At 43.7% G+C, this 22186-nt stretch overlaps 1 protein-coding gene across 14 annotated transcripts in view; it reads left to right on the forward strand.

Moving 5' to 3' along the window:
• The window catches only part of LOC119176042 (uncharacterized), a 475621-nt gene that overhangs the window by 288657 nt on the left and 164778 nt on the right, over positions 1-22186 (forward strand). For 13 of the 14 annotated variants that reach the window (XM_075881071.1, XM_075881080.1, XM_075881083.1 and 10 more), the window contains 2 exons: positions 5523-5689; positions 20545-21311. The exons of the other annotated variant lie outside the window; for it this stretch is intronic. In XM_075881071.1, coding sequence (XP_075737186.1) covers positions 5523-5689; positions 20545-21311 — 934 coding nt within the window. The remainder of the gene's footprint in view (positions 1-5522; positions 5690-20544; positions 21312-22186) is intronic. 14 annotated transcript variants of the gene reach the window in all.

The raw sequence follows: 22186 nt of genomic DNA on the forward strand, positions 1-22186 counted from the left end.
TGCTAGACGCACCAGAAACCTGAGCCGACGACATAGAGCTGGCGGCAGCATGCAGGCCTGGCCACTCGACGAAAGATTTATGAGGGCATAAGTCCGGGAGGGGAAGTGTAAAGTGAATACTCTCAGACAATGCCATACATGTCGGTTGTAGGTTTCTTGGTCTCTGTGAACACTACAACAACTCTATACAAGAGAAGAAGCAGCGCTATTGTAGTCCTTTTTTCTTCTTGTGTTATATCAAAGGTTTAATGCTAGTTTTTCAGCTGTTGCAACAGTTAAAAGAACCAGCACAGGCCTGACCCTGAGCAAACCTCATCCTTGAGTGCAGGAATTCATAAGTAGGAACTCTCACAATCTTCGCACAACTTTTCAGCTGCTATTGTTCGGCAGGACCGCAAAAGCGCGTCCACGCTCAGGCCAAGGATCATTTCAGTATCAGACAATGTGCGAAATGTCCCACCTCATTTTACACATATCCTTGCTTTTTGCTGCTTCCTGTGCATGTCACTGCGCAGAACGGGAGTCATGGGCTCACGTGTTCCCTTTAACAGTGGACCGACCTGTTCATTAAAAATCTCTAGATTTCAAAACAACAACTAACTACAGTTCAGGTTCAGTACTTTAGCCCCTAATTAGACTAGCTAAGATGGCCTCTGTCTTGCTTCTCTCCTACAGTCACGCACTCGTTGAACATTCGTCTTACTATTCAAACATTGGCTTTGTAGTGACGTAGCCTCGTTGTCTGGTTGCTGTCTATCAGCATCCGCCTCATGATCCACTTGTCACCATTGCTTGTAATCTGATTTAAGACATCAAGGTCTGCCCAGGCGGCACTGCGAAAAAACTGTCACAAGTGCTCTAATCGCTGCCCTGGCCATAACCGGGCAGTGGAGAGGGAGCCACCTGGAAGCGTTTGTGCTTAGGCCACTATAAACCTCCCCGCTTCCCCCATTTTTTTTTTCATTGGTGTTGAGGCATGCTGTTTCCTAAAAATTACGGACCTGGAAAGCTTTTACCGTCAATCTATCCTCGCTTCAAAAAATTACGCAAACTGCAGGTACAGTGCAAAAAATGCTTGTTATTTCATCGAGCTACAACTTGCATGTGCAAGCGAGCATCGCATGACATCGAGTTCTAGGCAAGCACTTGTTTGTAATGGCCTATTTGCAGTGCTCACGTCATTCTGTTTCGTACAACAGCTACGCAAATCTATAAAACTGAAGCCCTTTACGTCCATGGCAATTCACAATGAAATAGTAGTGTCAACTCAGGCCTTTCTTCTTAGTGTGCAGACCTGTTGCGTCTGCTTTTGTTTTTACCGTCGTTCTGATGAGTGGTCCAACAAGCATTTCATGGTGGTTCTGCTACATGTCCGAATTGCGGAGAGAAATTCGTAGCTCTTTTTCTAAGTGTTCAATGCATAAACACACTTAATATTTAGTTATTTCGCACAGGCTAGTGGCACCTGGTAGCGCAGCAAACTGTTTAAAAGGGTTGAACTTTGCACTACATAAACCGGCCCTGACAGGTAGCGCGAGTGTTTTCAAAGCTGAGTCCGACGTTTTGTGACAGGTTAGGCCTAACTGTGTCTTCGGCGTTTCTTCACATGGCCAAACCGTCAATATGGCACTCCAGTCACTGTCAAGTGGGTGGCAGTCGTCTTGTTGAGAAGGTGAGGAGCGACTGGTGTGGGGTGCAGTCGTCCTGTTAAGAAGGTCAAGAGTGACAGGTGTCTTTAAATTTGCTGTTACGAGGTGCTGCAGGTTCAGAGAATGTCTCTTAGTGTCTACCAAGTTCGACAGCTGCTTTTCGACACCCTCATGCTGCTACCTCCAGATCCGGGTTTATGACGCTTTCGCCGAGAGAGTGCAGCCGACTTCTTTGACCTTCTTCGTTAAGCTCCGCACAGGACAATGCTCGCTTTTCCTAAGGAGGTTTCACATCACAGCTCAGGTTGGCACCACGGGCCTTTTTATCACCAATTGTGTACACGAGCGTGGCAAGGACTCATGTCTTCAGAACTTTTTATTGTTTGTGGGACCTCGAATCGGAGATCGCCACGCTCTTGGAACACAGACACAGTCGACACAGTTGGAACAAACTAAAACAACACACATTTATTTAACTGTTTTATAAACGACAATATCGTCAGCTGAATTATTATAACATCATTTGTGATCGGCATGCTAAACACTCTTACACAATATTACACAACGCTCAACAACATGACAAACAAGGCGGTGTTGCTAACGCGTGACTCACCACAAGGGCCTCCACCAGACGGCCTGTGGTGTCGTGCACCGGGGTCTCGCTGCAAGAGACAATCATTCATGCCAAAACCCACCAGCCATGGTGGTGATAACAAATGCCCACAGCACCTCGCCACCTACCACTTGGTAATTGTTACCCCTAATTGCGGCTTATGTATGAAACACGTGGGCCAAGAGGAGCAAACAACTTCACAAGGGTTGTTAGAACCCCCCCACGTGTGGGACATTCCTCGTGCTCCTTACCGATCACAAATGCTCAGCCACTGCCACGGTGCTGGGAGAAGCAATTAAGTCATCTCAAATTTTTCGCCTTTTCAGCATACTAAGGTGTGGTATGCATGTTTGTTTGTGAAACAGTTATGAATACTTCAATATACAAATGGATATTATTGTTGCAGCAAACCTAGGGCAAGAAGTGCCAGTCACAAGTATGTGTCTTCACATTCTTGTGCATGTTAGGTCTATGTTTCCTATTGTTCGACATTAGCTCGTGTGCTTGTCCGGAAGCCAGCTGTTGTCATACTACGTTTACTCTGAAAATTTTATATTATCTTACTACTGTATAGACTGTTCATAAAGTACATGTCGCCGACTTTACAAATACCCGTATTACAGCCGAAACAACTTCCTTCATAGGCTACACTAGTGCAAAACATGTTAAGCATGCAGTCTCAAATGTCTGAGAATCTTAGTGTGCGATGTGGTGTGTATTGAAATGTCCAAAAATTAACATCTATAGACCTGCATTGCCAATGAACTGAATGCGATAAAAAAACACACACAAAAAGAAACAACGCCTTCGCCTAAATTCACCAACTACGTTTCAGGCTACCTCGAATATGTGCATTATCACGACTGAAATTTTGTGCGCTAAACGGTACTGATCGTTTGATTTCATGGGCTCGCTTCTCATATCTAAGACGTGTCAATCGAATCGCAAACCACTATTTGAGTTTTACAAGCACCACCCAAGCCCCATTTACTTCAAGTAGAGTCACTGAACAGAGGTACAGTCGAACATGGATATATTGTACTCGAAGGAGATCGCAAATAGGTTCAATATATGAAAACTTCAATATAAAAAATTGAGTCCCCGAGAGCTTACCTGCAGAGGATTATCACCACAATAGGTGCATTCAAGAATGACAACTAATTCCACACACACTCCGCAACAGAATGTTTTATTTGTGTAAAAAATCATCACTAATCTTTGCCTGCTTCATCGTTTTTGAAATGTTGAATACGCTAGTCTCGATCATATCACAATTCGCGAAATGCGTCGTCTATGCACTCCTCCTCGTCTTCACTGGTTTCTGCAATTTCCACCATCTCGAAGTCTGCCTTGCGGAAACAATTGGCCACTGTGTCCGTCTTCACATCTCGCCAGGCATCGAAGGTCTCTGCGAAAGAAAACTTCGTGGAGAATTCCAGCCACTCCTTCGTCATCCTCTGCTGGATGTCCTGGCTGCTGACAGCTTCGCTTTCATCAGAAATCGTTTTGCCAAAGATTTTGTAGCACTGCTTAAATTGGTGAAGCTACCCGCTGTTTTCGGAGAAGTTGTTTTCCCAAGAGCAGCGGCAAACCATTTGGCCTTGGCGATCAGCATCGGGCCATCTATCGGAATATTCTTCGTGTGCGCTTCTGAAAACCAAACATAGAGTGCCTTTTCTACATACCCGTGGGCAGAAGTGCACCGCCTTTGCTGTGATATCTGCCTTGGTTTTGAACAAGGTTATGCAGTGCTTTGTGGTGTCCGGAAGTCATCCGCAATGGGCGAACATTTTCCGCCCGCCTCAACATGCAGAATAGCCTTCAACTTTATTGTAAATTCAAGGGTTTTGCACTTCTCGACACTGGCCATAGCTATACGAGAAGGCGGCGTTTAGAGTCCGCAGTGGCTTTGCACACCACACATGCACAAGAGAAATGCGGCACATGCAGTTATACGTAGGTGAGGGGATAGCTCAAGAGCAACAAAGTGCTTGCGAGGCGATGGATACCTGCGAAGGCAACAACAAAAGGCGTGAGCTGTGGTTGGCTGATCAAACCTTTCAAAGGAGGAACAAAAATGATAGTAGAAAGGAGGAGGAGGTCTTCTCCTTCATTTCCACTCTTTGAGACGACATGTGAGTATGCGGAGAATGCATGAGAAAGAGAAAAAAAAAAGCTGTTCCGCAAGTTGGAGATTGCGCAGTCCGAGCCCTCTCGCCCTTACCTTTTTCGTCCACCTCACGCGTGGAGCCGTGAAGATCGCGGGGGAGAGGGGGGGGAAGTGCTTAAGCGCGCCTTCCAGCTCACATAGCATTTGATATATCCAAAGGCGGGTAAAAATACCGCTCGGTATAAAAGTGCGAATTTCTATACTTTTACGAACGAATTTCAAAAGCATAACTTGCGAGTTCGATATACTCAAACATTCGGTATATGTGGGTTCAATATAACCGTGTTCGATTACATTAATTCCGGTCAAAACCACAACTTTGATTGCCTGCGACCGCCATCAAAAAGCATGGATAGTGATTAAGGCCTAGCCTACGGTCCGTCATGGGTCGGGAAGCTTGTACTATATAACATGAAGATTGGGCGTCAAAAAGATGGCACTCAAGCACTAATCCAAGAGCAGCGTACATGACACAATGTTTTTGTTTGCGGCCAGGAAATAGATGGCGACAAAAGTCCTCTGAGCTTGTCCGATTCCGGTATTGTCAGAAATGGAGAAAGCATGTGTTGGAAAGCTGAACATTTTAATGAGGTAGCAAAGGCGATGACGACAATGTTTTTCTCAACAAGAAACTCAATTGGCATTTGACGAGGATGCGATCACAAGTTTCATGCGTAGGGCACTCAGCCATCTAACGATAGAAGCCACGCCAGCGCCGGTGCAAAGGTACTCTGAAACAAAGGCAACTGCCCTTCCTCACTGCGCGACCCGCGAAGCTGGCGCAGTGCTGCCACTGTCTTTTTTTTATTTTCTTCTCGCTTCAAATAACGTAAGAGGGGGTCAAAATACAATCGTGTTGATAGGGGACAGAACTACTGATGATGTCCAAGTTCAAGGTGCACCTATTATTCGTGTAAATAAAAAAAATAGATATCTTTCTACCAAAGTGGCGGTGCACCTACTATGCGAGTAAATATGGTAGAGCCTACTTCTGGGCATTTGTGTGAGCAGAAAGCAAAAGTACAGGATTACTCCTTCTGTCTCTGTGAGCTCCACCTGTAAAATCAGATGAACTTGATGTTTCTTTCAGGAGAATGATGATCCCTTTGATCTCCAAGATAAAGTTTTGGACCTTGATGAAGACAAGCGCTACCCTCAGTACATCCCCAATAAAGGTGCATTTTACCAGCATGATGACCGTGTGGTAGGAGATGAAGATTCATCTGAGGTACCAGAAGAAAAAACTGAAGATGACAAGTGAGTGTCACATGTTTGACAGGTTATTTTTTGCATGATCCTTTCATTGCTTATCCTGCAAGCCCTTAAAAGCAAGTCCTTGAAAGCTTTCTCTGTGTAATCAGTTGTGGGTGCAATGTGGGTGGAACGTCGTCGTTCGCATAGTTCCCTACAGTGCCATGTCTTTTCTAACGCACATTGCTGGGCTAGTTGGTTGGGGTTCATCATTCATATGGATATCAAGCACCACGACAAGGACACCAAGAGACACACACACATCGCTGGCTTGCAACTAATGTTTTATTTGCAATCACACATGCTATTTGAACAATAAGTTTTATCAATCCACTGTTATTGTAAAAATAGCTATACCTATATGAATGATGCCATATCTAAGGGTGGACTCCGCCACGGTCGTCTAGTGGCTAAAGTATTATGCTGCATTTCCGATGTAGGCACAAATGTTGTAGGCCCGTGTGCTCAGATTTGGGTGCACGATCAAAAACCTCAGGTGGTCGAAATTTCCGGGGCCCTCCACTTAGGCGTCTCTCATAATCATATGGTGGTTTTGGAATGTTAAACTCCACATATCAATCAATTAATATCCAAGGGTGAAAGTGCTACGCTGATTGCGCCAAAATACGCCAATCTGACCTTCCGCAACAAGCCACGCCTAAACGGCTATTAGCACGTGCAATGGCAATTTTAGTTGAGAGTTTCCTCATTGACCGAGCTACGCGCGTCGGCTACACAAAGGACACAACGGTGTCCATATCAAACGTCGTATTTCGGATCAGCAGGAATTTTGTGCCACCTGAACGTAATGCATGGTTCTTGTTAAAGTCGCGCTTGCGTGCATACCTTATCATGCGACTCTGCATATATTTTAACAGCCAAGCTGTCAGGCAAACTTTAAAGATGGCAGTGGTGCTGTAAAATACTCTCCGCACCATTGCTAAACAACTGCGAGCGCGTGCTATGCTCCGCAGTGGCTCAGCAACGGTGCGGCGAGTTTTTTTGCTATATAAGCTGAAAAAAAAAGTCTGTGCCCCCGGATAATTCATAACGTTGTAGTGGTCGTAGCGCATGCGCTCCTTTCTATTCTTGCTACTGGACCATTACGTGTGTAACTCTGCCTTGAGCAAATTGCAGCCCCGCCGCGGTATCTAGTGGCTAAGGTACTCGGCTGCTGACCCCCAGGTGGCGGGTTCAAATCCCGGCTGCGGCGGCTGCATTTCCGATGGAGGAGGAAATGTTGTAGGCCCGTGTACTCAGATCTGGGTGCACGTTGAAGATCCCCAGGTGTTCGAAATTTTCGGAGCCCTCCAGTACGGTGTCTCTCATAATCATATGGTGGTTTTGGAACGTTAAACCCCACAAATCAATCAATCAATTGAGCAAATTGCACCCGAATGACTGGTGACCATCTAGATAATCTTAGAACCTTTCGATGAGATTACACGACCTCTAGCGATAACACTGGAATCTTCGATGGCACATAAGTAAATGCTGATGCAACGGCCGATGCTCTAAGTTCACTGCTACCAGTCTGCAGCGTGTATTGCTTGTAGAGTGACATTCCGTTTTCCTGGCACAGGTTGGCCTAAATAAAAGGTTAAATCATGAAAACAGCGCCCGCTGCCTTCGTTGACATTACGAACTCGTGACAATGGGAAGGCTGACAGGTAACTCTTTTGGATCTGACATCTTGACACTGATAACTACAAGACGCTGGTGTAAGAAAAAATAAGTACGTCTATTCCAAGGAGAAATGCTCTTATCGCACAATCTCTTCCCGTTGAGAGAACACCAACGTAGAACGGTTTGCGGGCTGGACGCTGGTGCTTGTTGATACCCTGCACGCCAGCTATCCCTAGAGTGCCTCGATTCACGAGCAGAGGTGAACGAGCGCATCGAGGCATTCTAGGTATCGCAACTACGTCCTTGAATAGAATCAATGTTCACGGCTGTGTCTCATCGAGCAACCCCTCTGTTTCCTGCACGTCTTTTCATGCTTGTTGAAGATGGGCAGCATGTTTCCTCTCTGCTGGAGCATTTGATGACATTTTTAACATGCGGTGGGATGCTGACGCGTGCACCCTTTAAGAGGCATAGATAGGTCATCGCGTTTAATCTCTGCTTGAGTAGCACTTATGACCTGCTCTTGCACAATTTTACCTGCGGGTCAAACTCACGATGCATGAGGAGTGGTACCAACTTGTAGTTTACGCAAAACATGGCGGCAATGGCAAAAACCCGTCGAGTGTCCATAAAATTCCTATCGTGATAAAAAAAATTCACTTAATTGCCTAGCAATGGCAGGGCGAACGCATCTGAATTTCCTCGTGGTCCTCCTGTTGGCTGTCGCACTTCAATGACTGGAACATAAGTTTTTTACATTTGTATAGAGCCCTATTGGTTTACTATAAAGATAACTTTGTTATATAGTAGCTCATCTCTTGTCTTGAGTTGATGTTCATCCCCCACAGGGGCATCTGCGGAAGCAGGCGTTTGGTGTGTAGCAACACCACGGACCCGAGCTAGTGGAGGGTTTCAACCTCTCCCACGCCTAGCCTAGGCCATGGCTTTGCCGCGTCCATGTAAAGGGGGATCCGTGTGATTTAACCTTTCAGGCCCCCCGGCAGAGGCAACACACCCTTTTGGCCCAGGCTTCACGTAGACAGCATCCCTGAGCTGACCCACCCACGGAAAACCGGCAGTCGCCTTTTCCCATCTCTCTCTTCCTACATCTCCGTCTTTTTGCTCTTTCAATCTTTCCTGTCGTCTTCTCATTTCTGTTTACTTCCATCTTCCAAGTGGCAAGGGTTAACCTTGTGTATGTGCCCTCTCTTGGTCACATAATATTGGGTTATAGTGGCTTTGTACAGCTGGTGCTGGCATGCCTTTTTATCATTGTACTGCTGCGTCCCAATGTTGGGCTCAGTGGTGGGCGGCTGGCATGGCTGCCTATTTCATATATACTTTATGGCCTCTTTTCTATTGCCCAAACTGTCTGATTTCCCTCCCTTTAACAGGGTGTGCACCGAAGGAATGCTGAATGTCTTCCTAAAACACAGAGAAATCTTTCCGCACTTCCATGTGATTGACTGTGAAACACAAAACAACTCAAGAAAAATCGCTTCATTTGTCGTATCAAAATGCCTCACCAATACCCTCGGTACTTGTTATCAGGCTAGTGGCAACCTTCTCGCAGTACAAAGCAAGGCTCAGTACGAAAATCTCTCAAAACTCACCTCTTTCGGAACCACACCTGTATCTGTCACAGAAGCCATTTTTCTGCAGAAGAAGCCATTTTTCATGGAATCTCAGAACCCTCCTGTAACCGATCGTGCCCTGAAAAGGGTACGCATCGATGCATCCTCTTTGTTTTTCTCCCAAAACCCTAAAAGTTTCCCAAGATACCATGTTCTTCAGTGTGAAGAAATATCAACTAAAGCCAGAGCAATATCACCTTTTTTCGTGGCCAAGTGCTTAAAAGACACCTTTGGGACCGGCTATTAAGGCACAAAGATGGCAAGTGAGGACAGTTTCCTCGAAATAAAAGACAAAGAACAGCAAACAAACTTTCACACCTCGTAGCATTTGGAAATATCCCTGTATCAATTACTACACATGGTACTCTGAACACCGTGAAGGGCATAGCGTCCGATCAAGACCTTATGGCAATAAGCAAAGATGAACTTTTTGACGGATGGAAAGACCAAGGCATAACACATGTACAGCGCATAAAAATCAGACACAACAGCACAGACACCGTAACAAAGCACTTAAAACTTACTTTCAATTCAACCATTCTACCCCAGACATTCAAAACCGGCTACGTAAAACTTCGTGTGCGTCCGTGCGTTCCTAACCCAAGACATTGCTTTATCTGCCAGCGACTCGGACACCTGCCGAGGTCAGTTTACTTGTGTTAAATGCAGCATAACTGGTCACGGTACTGATGAGTGGGAATATGATGAGGTTCACTGTGCAAACTGCAAAGGCAGCCATGCCGCATACTCCAGAGTGTGCCAAGCCTGGAAAAGAGAAAAAAAATTATCACCATAAAAGTTAACGAAATTATAGCGTTCTGTGAAGCACGACAGTGAGTCTCATCTTCTTTCGCACTGAGAACTTCCTTCACTTAAGTGGTGCAACGAGGGGTGGCACCACAATGGCCTTTGGCGGCTACCTGTACCACGTCTAGCGTGCCCAGGTCAAAGCCACCTGCCCCTCTGGTGGGAGCAGCCAGCGCTGCCCCGCCCACAGCCAACCAGTCCGCACCGGTGGCCTCTACAAGCCCTGGCACCAGCCAGAACAATGAGGAGACCAAGGAGGCCCCAACAACCTCCTCCTGGGTAATGGCATAGACTTCATCGACTGAGACGATGTGTAAGCGACACTTAAATCGCTCTTTGGAGCGGGTGTTCAGTGCCTCACAGGAGGCTATGAACACCACTTCTATCCAAATGGCGCCAGTAGCGCCAAGGAGCGGCAACCTCTTGTCAACCGCTTCAAAAAAGACAAAACTCCAATTACAGGGCCTCACAAAGGCCCTGTAAAATTAACCAATATCAATCATTTCTACACACAGCACTTTTTTTTAATTCATAATGGATAAAATCATTTAGTGGAATGTTAGTGGGCTACTCAGAAATCTAGGTGATGTAAAAGAACTTCTCAGTAAGTTCAACCCAAAAGTTCTGTGTGTGCAAGAAACACACCTAACTCCTAAATACAGGAACTTTCTCCGCTAGTAGCTATTTTCTGGAAGGGCCGTGAAGATGCTGCCGTATTATCACGATAGCCGATTAAGTGTGGCATGCCAGCAGATGAAGCTCCTGACAGCCCTTGAGGCAGTGACCACTCGAGGTGTACTTTTTTAACAAACTCATCACCTTATGCTTTCTGTATATACCACCTCACCATCAGCTCAAAGGCGTGATTGGAATCATTATTAGATTATCTCCCAGAACCCTTTTTGATTTTAGGTGACTTTAACGCACTCATTTCCCTGTGGGGTGATGCTCGCGTGCGCTGCAATGTGCTGTGATGCTCGAGGACGTCTCAATGAACAGCTTCTTTATTCGTCTAGGTTATGTCTCTTAAACACAAAGGTGCCTACGTATTTTAGCCTCGCAAACAATTCATACTCCTAGATAGATCTAAGCATTTCATCACCATCACTTTTAGCCGGTTTTAAATGGAATCGTCTTAAAAACATTTGTGGGAGTGACCACTTTCCGATCATCTTGAGCGTGCCAAAGAAAGGCCGACTATCTTCGCAGGTTCCGAGTTGGAAGCTTGACTCAGCTGATTTGGAACAGTACCAAACTCTTACTCACATGACATGGACTGAGTTGTCTTCTCTGACCATAGATGAGGCTGTCGCGTATTTCATAGCTTTTATTCTTGATGCCACATATACGTGCATTAATCAAACGAGCAGAATGAGTTCTAAACGGCGAGTCTCACAGTGAAATGATGCCTGTAGGAAAGCTCGGATGAATCAGAACAAAGTGTGCGCATCGCTCTGTGATGTTCCAACAGTAGAAAACCTGGAAAATTTTGAGCAGGTCAAGTCGAAGGCAAGGAGAACATGCAGACAAACCAGACGAGAGAGCTGGACAAAGTTTATTACAAGCATCAATTCATACACAGATGAAAAAAAAGTGTGGAACAAAGTCCAGAAAATTAAAGGCCAACAAACATATTCTCTCCCATTAGTAAATACCCTCGGAGAAAGCTTGGAGGAGCAAGCCAACTTTTTTGGTTCACAATTCCAAAATATATCGAGCTCCTCACACTACTTTGACGCATTCCAAAAATACAAAGCACAGTTGGAACAAAACCTAGAAAGGAAATCTAAAAAAATCAAAGCTTATAGTGAGCCATTCTGCTTAGCAGAATTCCAGAGAGCACTGAACTGTTGCAACACACCTTGCCCAGGTCCTGACACCATACTGTATGAGATGTTGGAGCAACTACCCTCAGAAACACAAAAAACTCTTTTTTCTCTTTATAATCTTATCTGGTTTTCTGGTGTGATCCCCTCTTCTTAGACGGAAGCTGTGATAATTCCAATTTAAGCAATGTAAGGATCTGTCGTCTGCATCAAATTACAGGCCTATAGCATTAACCAGTTGCATCTGTAAAGTTTTCGAAAAAATGATTAATTGCCGCCTACTCCACTTCCTAGAATCAAACAAACTGCTAGACCCATACCAGTGCGGGTTTAGAGAAAACCGATCCACCACCGATCATCTCGTACGGATTGAGACACGCATACGTGAAGCCTTTGTCCATAGCCAGCTTTTTCTATCTGTATTCCTTGACATGGAAAAGGCCTATGAAATAGCGTGGAGGTTTGGGATATTGAGAGACCTTTCGCATATGGGTATACGTGGTAATATGTTCAGTAACAATAAATTTACCTGTATGATCGCATATTCCAAATTCGACTCGGCAATGTCTTGTCCCGAACATTTGTACAGGAAACCGGAGTACCACAGGGTGCGGTACTGAGCTGCACACTCTTTATTATGAAAATGAACTCTCTCCGTCAGTACATACCCCATAACATATTTTACTCCACATAAGTTGATGACATCTAGATAGCTTTTAAATCGTGTTCCCTCCACCTTTGTGAGCGACAGGTCTAGCTTGCTATAAACAAAGGGTCCAAATGGGTTGATGAAAATGGGTTCAAAGTCAACCCACAAAAAAGCACATGTGTCCTGTTCACACGAAAAAGACGCTTACGCCCTGATCCTCAGATTGTCACGAAAGGTGAACGTCTGCCCGTAAACACAGAACATAAGTTCCTAGGTATAATCTTGGATGCAAAACTAACATTCGTATCAGACATCAAACACCTTAAAAATTAATGCATGAAAATAATGAATATCCTGAAGTTACTGTCGCACAAATCCTGGGGCAGTGACAGAGAGTGCCTCATGAATCTGTACAAAAGCCTGGTACCTTCACGTCTTGACTATGGGGCAATAGTATATAAGTCAGCCTGTGTGGTGAACAACCTAGCTGTGACAAATTTGGTGAAGCACTTATTTCTCCACATCCTTGTCGAGTACAGCGAGTTTGATGCTATCAGAAAAAAAAAACATTTTTTACTGCCGTATCCATAGCAGCTTTCACTGCACCCTTCTATATTTATAGGTAGGGATGCTCTGTTGTTGGCATCTTTAAAAGAAGTACATAGTTTTAACACTATATTTCGAGGTGACCTGTAGCACGGCCTCCGTCCGAAGGTTGCTCTTGCAGTAGCCGCACAGACAGCACCCTGCCTCACAGCTCTTGTGTTTAAGGGCACTGATGAGGCAAATGTGCTAAATAAGATCTCAGTCCCAAAGTTTTGCTTATTTTTTTACTATAAGTATAGCCATTAGTCTTTAGTTATTTATTTCACCTCACTCACATGGTTTTAAGATATTATGTTTTATCCGTCTTAAGACGAGCAATTTCAGGCCCTTATACAGCCCTGTAGCATCATCTTAGTTGATATACTGCACATGTCATTGTTACATTGCAAATGATTGCCACTCTTTCACCTTTTTCCATGGCGCTCTTTGGCCAAGACATGGCCCTTGCACCATTAAAACCTACATATCATTATCAAAGAACCAACATACTTTCGCCTCGCCAACAAAAGCTACTCATGCATAGATTTCAGCATTGTCTCCCCATCGCTTCTATTCCTGCTACAATAGAAAGTGATCAACAATCTTTTTTGGAAATGACCACTTCACGATCATTCTAAGTACACATATAGACAAAGGTCTTCCACATGCTCCCAGATGGCAGACAGACAAAGCGGACTGGGAAAAGTTCAAAAAAGCTACTTGCTTAAATTGGTCGGACATATGTCAATTAAGTATAAATGCAGCTGTAGACTTTTTGACAGCACTTTTTATTGATGCCAGAACAAGCATATCCCACAAACTGGATGGACCACCAGGCGATACGACCCTTGATGGAACAGTGAGTGTCAGAATGCACATAGAAAGCAAAATAAAGCAGGAAAGCTGCTTCAAGACTCTCTGACAGCAGAAAAGCTTACAAATTTTAAAAACATAAAATTAAAAAACATAAAGGAAGGAGGATGCACCACCAGCCAAGAAGGGAAAGTTGTCACAACTTTATATCGGGCATCAATTCATATACTCAGGAGGCTAAAGTATGGAACATGGTTAGAAGAATAGCAGGAAGACAAGTACATTCAATTCCTCTCATTAACACACAAGGTGACAGCTTAGAAGATCAAGCACACTTCCTCGGCACACACTTCGTACAATTGTTCAGCTCTTTGCACTATAGTGAAGCCTTCCAAAAATACAAAAGGAGAATTGAAAAGTAAAAACTAGAAAACAAAACATGACGCATACAACCTAGCTTCCAGCTTAGCCGAGCTCCAAACATCACTAAACTCCTGCAGTCATTCCGCCACAGGTTCCGATCGTGTAGTGTACGAAATGTTGGAAAACCTACCATTTGAAATGCAAAAAACCCTACTTTGCTTGTACAACGCTATCTGGTTTTCTGGCGCTATCCGTACTTCCTGGAAAGAGGCTATAATTATTCCCATTTCGAAAGAGGGAAAGGACCTTTCCTCAGTTTCGAGTTATAGGCCTATTGCACTTCCAAGCTGCTTGTGCAAACTTTTCAAAAAATGATAAACTGCCAACTCGTACATGTCCTTGAAACAAACAATTCGCTCGACCCATTTCAGTGCGAATTTCGAGAGGGTAGGTCCACTACCGATCACCTTGTTCGTATGGAGGCACAAATCAGAAATATTTTTTCTCTGTGTTCCTCGATATCGAAAAGGCTTACGATACAACATGGCACTTTGGAATACTAAGAGACCTGTACCACCTTGGCGTGCGTGGCAGAATGTTTACCATAATCCAAAGTTACTTGTCAAATCGGACATTCTCTGTCCGAGTGGACAGTGTTCTGTCCCAATCATTTGTCCAAAACACAGGAGTTCCGCAAGGTGGTGTACTATCGCGCTCGGTATGAGCTACATCACGCGAGAATGTGGCTGAGTGTGCCTGCAAGTTTGTACAGTAGCGCCGATGGTGACATTTTTTCAAGTTACCAGGAGAGAGTTTGGCTTATCCAGCAAATGTACATCACCGCCACATGCTTGCTTTCACCCTCGCCCTTCTTTGTTTGAAAGAACTTTTTGCTCTTCGTTTTGTTCACTGATACTGTCTATACTGAAAAAAATTTTGAGCACAATGCAGTGACTTCACCGCCCACAAGACATGTCGTGCGAATCTTATCAAAGTTTAAGCGTAAACTTCGTGCAAGAATGGATGTGAAAGTACTATTATACTTGAATTGCGTACTTTCAAAATTTGTCATGCTTCTCTAGAAATCAAAGAGCCGGTGACGACTCGGGCTGGGCAGTATTCTCAGTAATAATTTTTAGCTGAGCTGTGCTGTCAATCCCTATCGTGTTGTTATTACTACCGTTTCGGTAATTGCTAGCAGCATTTATTCTGTGGGCGCGGCAGCTGTTCCATTGCTTGTTTTTGTAACTACGCTAATAATACATTTTAATAACACTAGTTATTACCATATACCACTCTCCAGTCAGTTCGCTAAGAAAATGTGGAGGCAGGAAGTATTTTTCATGAATACGTCAACATGAGATCGTGTTCAGTGTTCTCGAATAATAAACTTTCCTTGCTTTCAAAAATAACTTTTAGTATTCATAAGTGTTGCCTGAAATGACGAAGGAAAGTCAATTTCTCGCAATCAAAGAAATTAGGAGCATAATAATACCACGAGTACTGTGAAAAGGCAGAATTCTGCACAAAAATATAATAAGATAAAGTTACACTAAAATACATAAGAAGCAACTTTATGGAAATTTCTATTCCGGAAAGTAACTTCCTGTATAGTGCTTGGTTGCGGACCCAATGCTGAACGGCTGCTGATGAACCGATGACGTGTCTGCACTGATAGTATTAAGATGCGAAAATGCGACTGACGGGAACTGAAAGCAGATAAAGCGGTCGCCACGCCTTAGTAGGGGGTCATGGCCCCTTGCACGGTAATCTCAATGTAAATTCATGTGGTAATCACATCCTGCATTCTGGATGGTAGTGACACATACAAATTGTCAATGAAACTGCGTTCGTTTTGAAGGCGAATTCATTCTTCTTCGGCAGCGCTTCATAGCTCATCGGTGGATGAACTGTGTGACCCTCTTCTACACAGCCTTGCCTTCATTCTGCCCCAAACGGCCTCAATGATGCTACTTCTTGCATAAAGAGGGGGTCGTAGCGGCCATTCATAGGGCACCAGACACGTTGCTTTTGGTCCCAGTGTGTGGTGAACGTGAACTCGTCAGAAAAAAGTACCGTTTTCCAGTCGTCCATCGTCCAAGAAGCGTGTTCTTTTGCGAAGTTAAGGCGCACCGTTCTTTTAGACAAGGAGAGGCGCGGCTTCTGTGCCGCAACGTAGCTCTTTAGTTTACCTTTTGCTAGCCGTCGTTTTATGGTCGATGAGCTTGCGGAAACTCCAGCGGCCACAGCCATCTCTGGCAGTACTGAAGGGGCTTGCTTTCGCGGCATTGCGGATGTCGGCATCCTGAGCAGCAGTCATTGCACGAGGGTGTTTATGTGGTGCATTGCTGATGCGGCCTTCTTTCTTGTAAGTTTGGATGGTGCGATTTACAGTCTTATTAGACCTCTCTGTCATCCCTGCTATTTAGTGTTGAGAGTACTGCTTCTAGAACAATTAAACTATCCACAGGCGCACACTGTTAGGCACTCGGGACATATTCAAATGTGATAATGCATTCCAGTGTTTCACAGTGCGCGCTAGACACTGCTACTTTCACATAATACAGTAAGTAGCACATTAGTCTGAAATTCCCAATTGAATAAAATGAAGCAAACAGAAACAGCAAGGCTAGATATCACATATTTTGTGAAGCTCGGCTTGTCGAGTAGCTCAAAATTTGGTCGTCAAGACACGGTGGATGTTATCATTTTTGAAACTGATATCACCGCAGGGGCAAACGAGGGTGAGCGTGAAAACAAATAGGGGCGATGTGTATTTGCACTAACAGCCAAACCTTCTCTCGATAGCTCGAAAACATGTCATGATTGGCGCTACTGTACAACCTTGCAGCGCGCTCAGCCACGCGCTCGGGTGGTGTAGCTCATACTGAGCACGATAGTACTTAGCTGCACACTTTTTATTATCAATATAAATTCTCTGTGCTTGTCTATTCCTCAAAATATGTTTTACTGCGCATATGTTGAAGACATGCAGCTTGGTTTTAAGTATTGTGGTCTGCCCATGTATGAGCGGCAGGTTCAGCTTGGTTTGAACAAAGTCTCCAATTGGGCAGAAAAAAACGGGTTCCAACTGAATGCACAGAAAAGCAAGTGTGTTTTGTTCACCAGGAGGAGAGGCGTCCATTTCGAACCTGTTATTCAACTACATGGGCAACGTCTTTCTGTTTATACTGAACACAAAATCTTAGACCTAATCTTGGACACCAAGCTAACCTTCATACCACACATCAAGTATCTAAAAAACAAGTGCATAAAAGCCATGAATGTTCTAAAAGTGTTGTCACGCACTATGTGGGGAAGTGACAAGAAGTGTCTGATCAAATTGTATACAAGCCTCATACGTGCTCGCCTAGATTATAGGGCAATAGCATATCAGTCTGTGACACCTACTGCCTCTAAAATGCTTGACCCTGTTCATCATCTAGGCATCCGTCTCTCTACGGGTGCTTTTCCCACTAGCCTTGTGGAAAGCCTGTACGTGGAATCAAACAAATGGTCGCTCCAACTACAGAGACGTTACATGTCTTATAAATATTATCTTAAGGGAGATGGGGGCCGAAAAACACGAGTTTTTTTCAAACTTATTGATTTTTCATTTTCGCCTGTTATAAAATTGGTACCTCTACTGTTCTGGAAAAAAAATATATATATCAAGACCTAATCGAAAATGCTTTAAAATTGCGTTTAAAGAGCACAAGGTGCCTTTAAACTAGTGTATTTTCTAGTGTATTTGTCTCTGTTATGAATGAAAAAAGCCATTGTTCGCGTGTGAAAACAGCTGTGGTGCCGCACTCTTTAGTAATAGGCTATGAGCAGCTGGTCGGATTCGCAGCAGTTTTTGGCTTGCAAAAGTGAATGCATCAAAAGTCGTCCACAGCCATCAGCCAAAAATTTTGTGATGCGGCAATGGATGAGTCAGTGCCAATCTCTCGAAGTCGAAGGAGCTCACAGTGAGGAAGCTTAGGGGGTATGACATTGCCATTATGCACCACGGTATGTGACACAAACGTGGCCGCAAAATGACATCGGCACTGTTGTGTCCCTTGACACTGGACTAAGTTTAGATTTCGCAGTCCTGTCGAACTTCTTTCTAGCTCGCCGTTCGCACAAAGCTCTGCCAGATGGAGTGGAAGAAGTTTGACAAGTGTTTCATGGCCCTGTCTGCAAGCAAAATGTTTGTGAGGAGTCGGCTCGAAAAAGTTGAGAAAGACAAACTCATGGTGCTGGCGTGTTTTAGAGGCAGTGGTCACTACAAGAAGGACTGTTCTTTTTGATTTGCAAATTTCATCGAATTTATAGACATCTTTCATAAATAAAAAGGCAATTTTAACTTTAAAACTCGTTTTTACCAAAACCAAACTTTTGTCATTTTTTCCAATGTGCGCTTCCTTTTTCGGGGCACTTCTAGTGAGCGGATCTGTATTAAATTTTGTCCAAATTTTTTCCAAAGTATGACAAATACAACTATCTTGTTTATATTTCAATATTTTATTTTATACTACAAAGTTTATGTAAACTTTTGCTAAGATAGGTGAAATATGGCCTTTTTATGTCTATTATTTTTCATGAATATAACGTATTTTGTATGTGCTTCTTAATTAGTTATTTGTAATCTACACTTTATTTGAAACATTATTAACTATGACTGGCAAAAAAGTCACGGAAGTTTAGGGATGAAAAGAAGGGAAGTAAAAGGTTTAAGGTTCTCACTTTGTCATATTGCAGAGCTAAACGTAAGGAACTTGCAAGAAAACTAATTATATATTTGAAATCAGCATAAAAAGTTCCATAAACAGCTCAAGTTTCATTGCTCTAGGGTGAATATTAAAAAAATTGTCTTTGAGTACAGCATATCCCTTTAAAATGAATGCAGACAAGGAACATCCTTCACATTCTACAATTAATGTAATGTCAAGCCTTGCTGTGTTTGAGAAACAACCTTCTATGAGACAGCCGTACTCACTGTGTGTGAGGGGCCTAGCGAAGGAAACTCGCATGCCACTTGAACACCGTTTGATGGCTCCTGCAGTATGCCTGCCACCGTGGCAGTGGCAGGCGATAGATTGGGACATGTCTTTCTTGGAGGTTATGAAGCGTGCACCAATTGCACATATTCAGACATATTTCCTAGAACTGCAACAGAAATACACATGTCCTGAGTTCTTTACGTAATTCTCAAAGACCAAAACTTCTGTCTCGTACGCAGCTGTTGGCCCATCCTTTTCGGAAGCCGGCGTTCTGCACTTTGATTCACCCATTTTCACCAGCAAAGCTTATGCAATACTTGCGGCCGTTAAACACAATAAACAAATAAAAACACAAAAGGCAATTATATATACAGATTCCCTAAGCATAGTAAAAGCCCTGAAAACTTTATAAAAAGCACGAAACCCTGTCCTTGTCTCACTTTATTCACTGTTATGCACAGTCTACTCATCTAAGCAGCATGCTGTAGTCTTCTGGGTGCAAGGACACCGTTAAATAGAAGGCAACGTTCTGGTGGACCAGCTAGCTGGATTCGCCAAGAAAACCACTACCAATACATCGATACCAGTTCCTGTACTCGACTTGAAACCTTTTCTAAAATTAGAGCTCAGGGGTTATTGGCAGAGCATATGGGACTTCACCCAGCAATGTTCGTTAGTAGGGAACCACTTTTCACACATAAATCATTGTTTGCTTTTCTGAGAGAACTATGTATCTTTCTTGTGATATACCCGAGTATTCTGTAGCACGACCTCTCTAGAGAGGTCTCCGCTGTCGTGGCTACACTGAACAAAGCACTTCCCTCATGGCCCTTGGATGCAAGGATGCGAACAATCGAGGCACTTATGCTAGTGCCATACATGTCCATCACGGTTTTCGATGACACAAACTTTTGTCATCCATTGATACTGCACTCATTTCACGACATCGTCATGATTTTGTTACTTCTATGTTTTTACCCACCTTAGCACCAGGAATTTTAAGGCCCTTATACAGCCACTAGTCACAATCATTGTTCACATCTCTAGTCCAATAACTGGCGCTCTTTGCCCACCAAATGGCCTTTGCGCCAAAAAACACCAAATATCATCAGGTGCTGTTCATGTTAGATACATTGTTTTAATTACATTTTCAACCTTGCAACATTTTAACGCCAAATTTTTTCATTCATCTGAGGTCTAGAATGCCACCTATGTTTTTTATTTAGTTGCAGGGCTTTCACATTTGACTTTCTAAGGTTTAATATATATGAATTTCGGGTAAATTTGGTCACTTGATCAGCATTGCATGCTTAGTGAAAACCACTGAAATTTTTTGTGTTGATCAGAATGCAAAAATTTAATTCAATAATTTAATAAATCTGCTCCAAAACTGAATTTCGATGCTCCAGAACACACCTTTTGCAGCCACAGAGCAGCTCCAAAACTCCTTTTTTATTGCTCCAAAGCTGCTCCAAAACCACATTATTACTGCTCCCAAAGCTGCTCCAAAAAGACTGGAGCCCGCTTCCACCATGCATATCTTGCAAGTTATGTTCCTTCTTTATGGCAGGGGCTCTCTCCGACCAAAGAAGCTCTGGCATGGAGAAGGTGTTTGGGACCATGACATGTATCGCGAGGAGGAGCAGGGACCTAAATCAAGTGAGGAGCTTGTGAGAGTATATGGCTACGATATTCGTTCAGAACCGACGCCTCCTAGAGCTCGGAGATGGAGGCGCTATGGCCGTGGCCCTAAGAAATACGAGCGCAGCTGGGAAGATGAAGGAATTTACACCCTCCGGTCAAGGTCGGGACGCGGGGGAGGAGCACGTGGTGGTCGAGAAACCAGGGGTGGAAGCCTGGTTGAAAACCCCCAATTCCATGATGAGGACTTCCCCGACCTTCACTCGAAGCCCTCTGAAAATACCGCCACAATGCAACTGAACAGGGCAGAAGTAAAGTCGTCAGCCAAGCCTGCAGGGTTCAAAGGCTCAGACTTGACAGGAAGCAACAGTTCTCAACAAGAGAAATGGGACAATACAGTGAAAGGTTCTGGAATGACCCACTGGGGTTGGGGCAAGCGTCCTTCTCTACCTCCCAGGGCAGTACCAGATGCACCACCAAAGCAGCAGGACAGCAACGTTAAGGAGGATGTACCCCTAGGGCATCGTGTCAGCAGCCCTGCACCACAGTCACCAATGATGACTGTTGAAGCGCCTCAAGTTCCACCTACTGCAGGCAAAAGTCAAGCTATTCAGCATCTGCTGAGCAAGCATCATCAAAGCAAAAAGGAGTATGAGGCACTCAAGAAGTTTGCTGCTAAAGGAGAGCTTCAGGATGGTAAGACCAAAATCGTTATTCACTTACGTAGTGCATGTGAAATTCCGTTTTCGTGAGTTTTTTTATGGGGCTCGACATACCGGCCAAGTTTTGCATTTCAGTGTGTTACTGTCATAACAAAGCAGATGCAGAAAGAAGGGACTAAAATAGACTCTGTATCCACAAAGGTGGACACAATTTTAATGATCACACTTGTTTTACTATGTTGTTCCAAATGTACTCATAGTTTCATATCATATTTTAATTGAGAGCCAGTTCTACAATCGTGGCTCTTTTATAAGAGCGAAACTTCTATTAAGCATAACTGAGGAAAATGCAGTTGTTAGCTAGTGTCAGTATAATCGAGTTTACTCCCTATTCCCATGATTTTTTCATTGTTGTACTCATGGTATCAATATACCTCAAAACCATTTTGCAATTAATGTGTACGTAATCTACTATTGCTAGAATTCAGTCGTAAAATTTGGATTTGGCTCTTTTAGATAAGTCACAAAATAATTGCCCCATTTTATTTTATTAATTTCATTGAATGATTTCAGTTATTTATTATTCGTTTATTTATTTACTTATTGAAGGGTGGAGCCCCTGCTACATTTGCACCCTTTGGGTTTTCCTGTGCTCTATACCCTGTGCATTTGAAAAAATTTTGCTACAGATAAAGACACCTACCTAAATTAGTTTTAGTCTCAGTTCATTGACAATCTCTTTTCTCTTCCTACATAACTTTAGTTTGCGTATGATTTGGCGTCAGACTTTTTAAAACGCTTGTGCTGCTGATCTTGGTGGCAGCTGTAATTGTGCACTGGGTAGCTCCTGTGGCCGTATAACGAACTGCTATTTCTTGTTCCTTATTCCTTTTTCGGCCCACAATGGGG

The sequence above is a fragment of the Rhipicephalus microplus genome, chromosome X (genome assembly GCF_043290135.1).
Source record: "Rhipicephalus microplus isolate Deutch F79 chromosome X, USDA_Rmic, whole genome shotgun sequence".
Classification (NCBI taxonomy): Eukaryota; Metazoa; Arthropoda; class Arachnida; order Ixodida; family Ixodidae; genus Rhipicephalus; species Rhipicephalus microplus.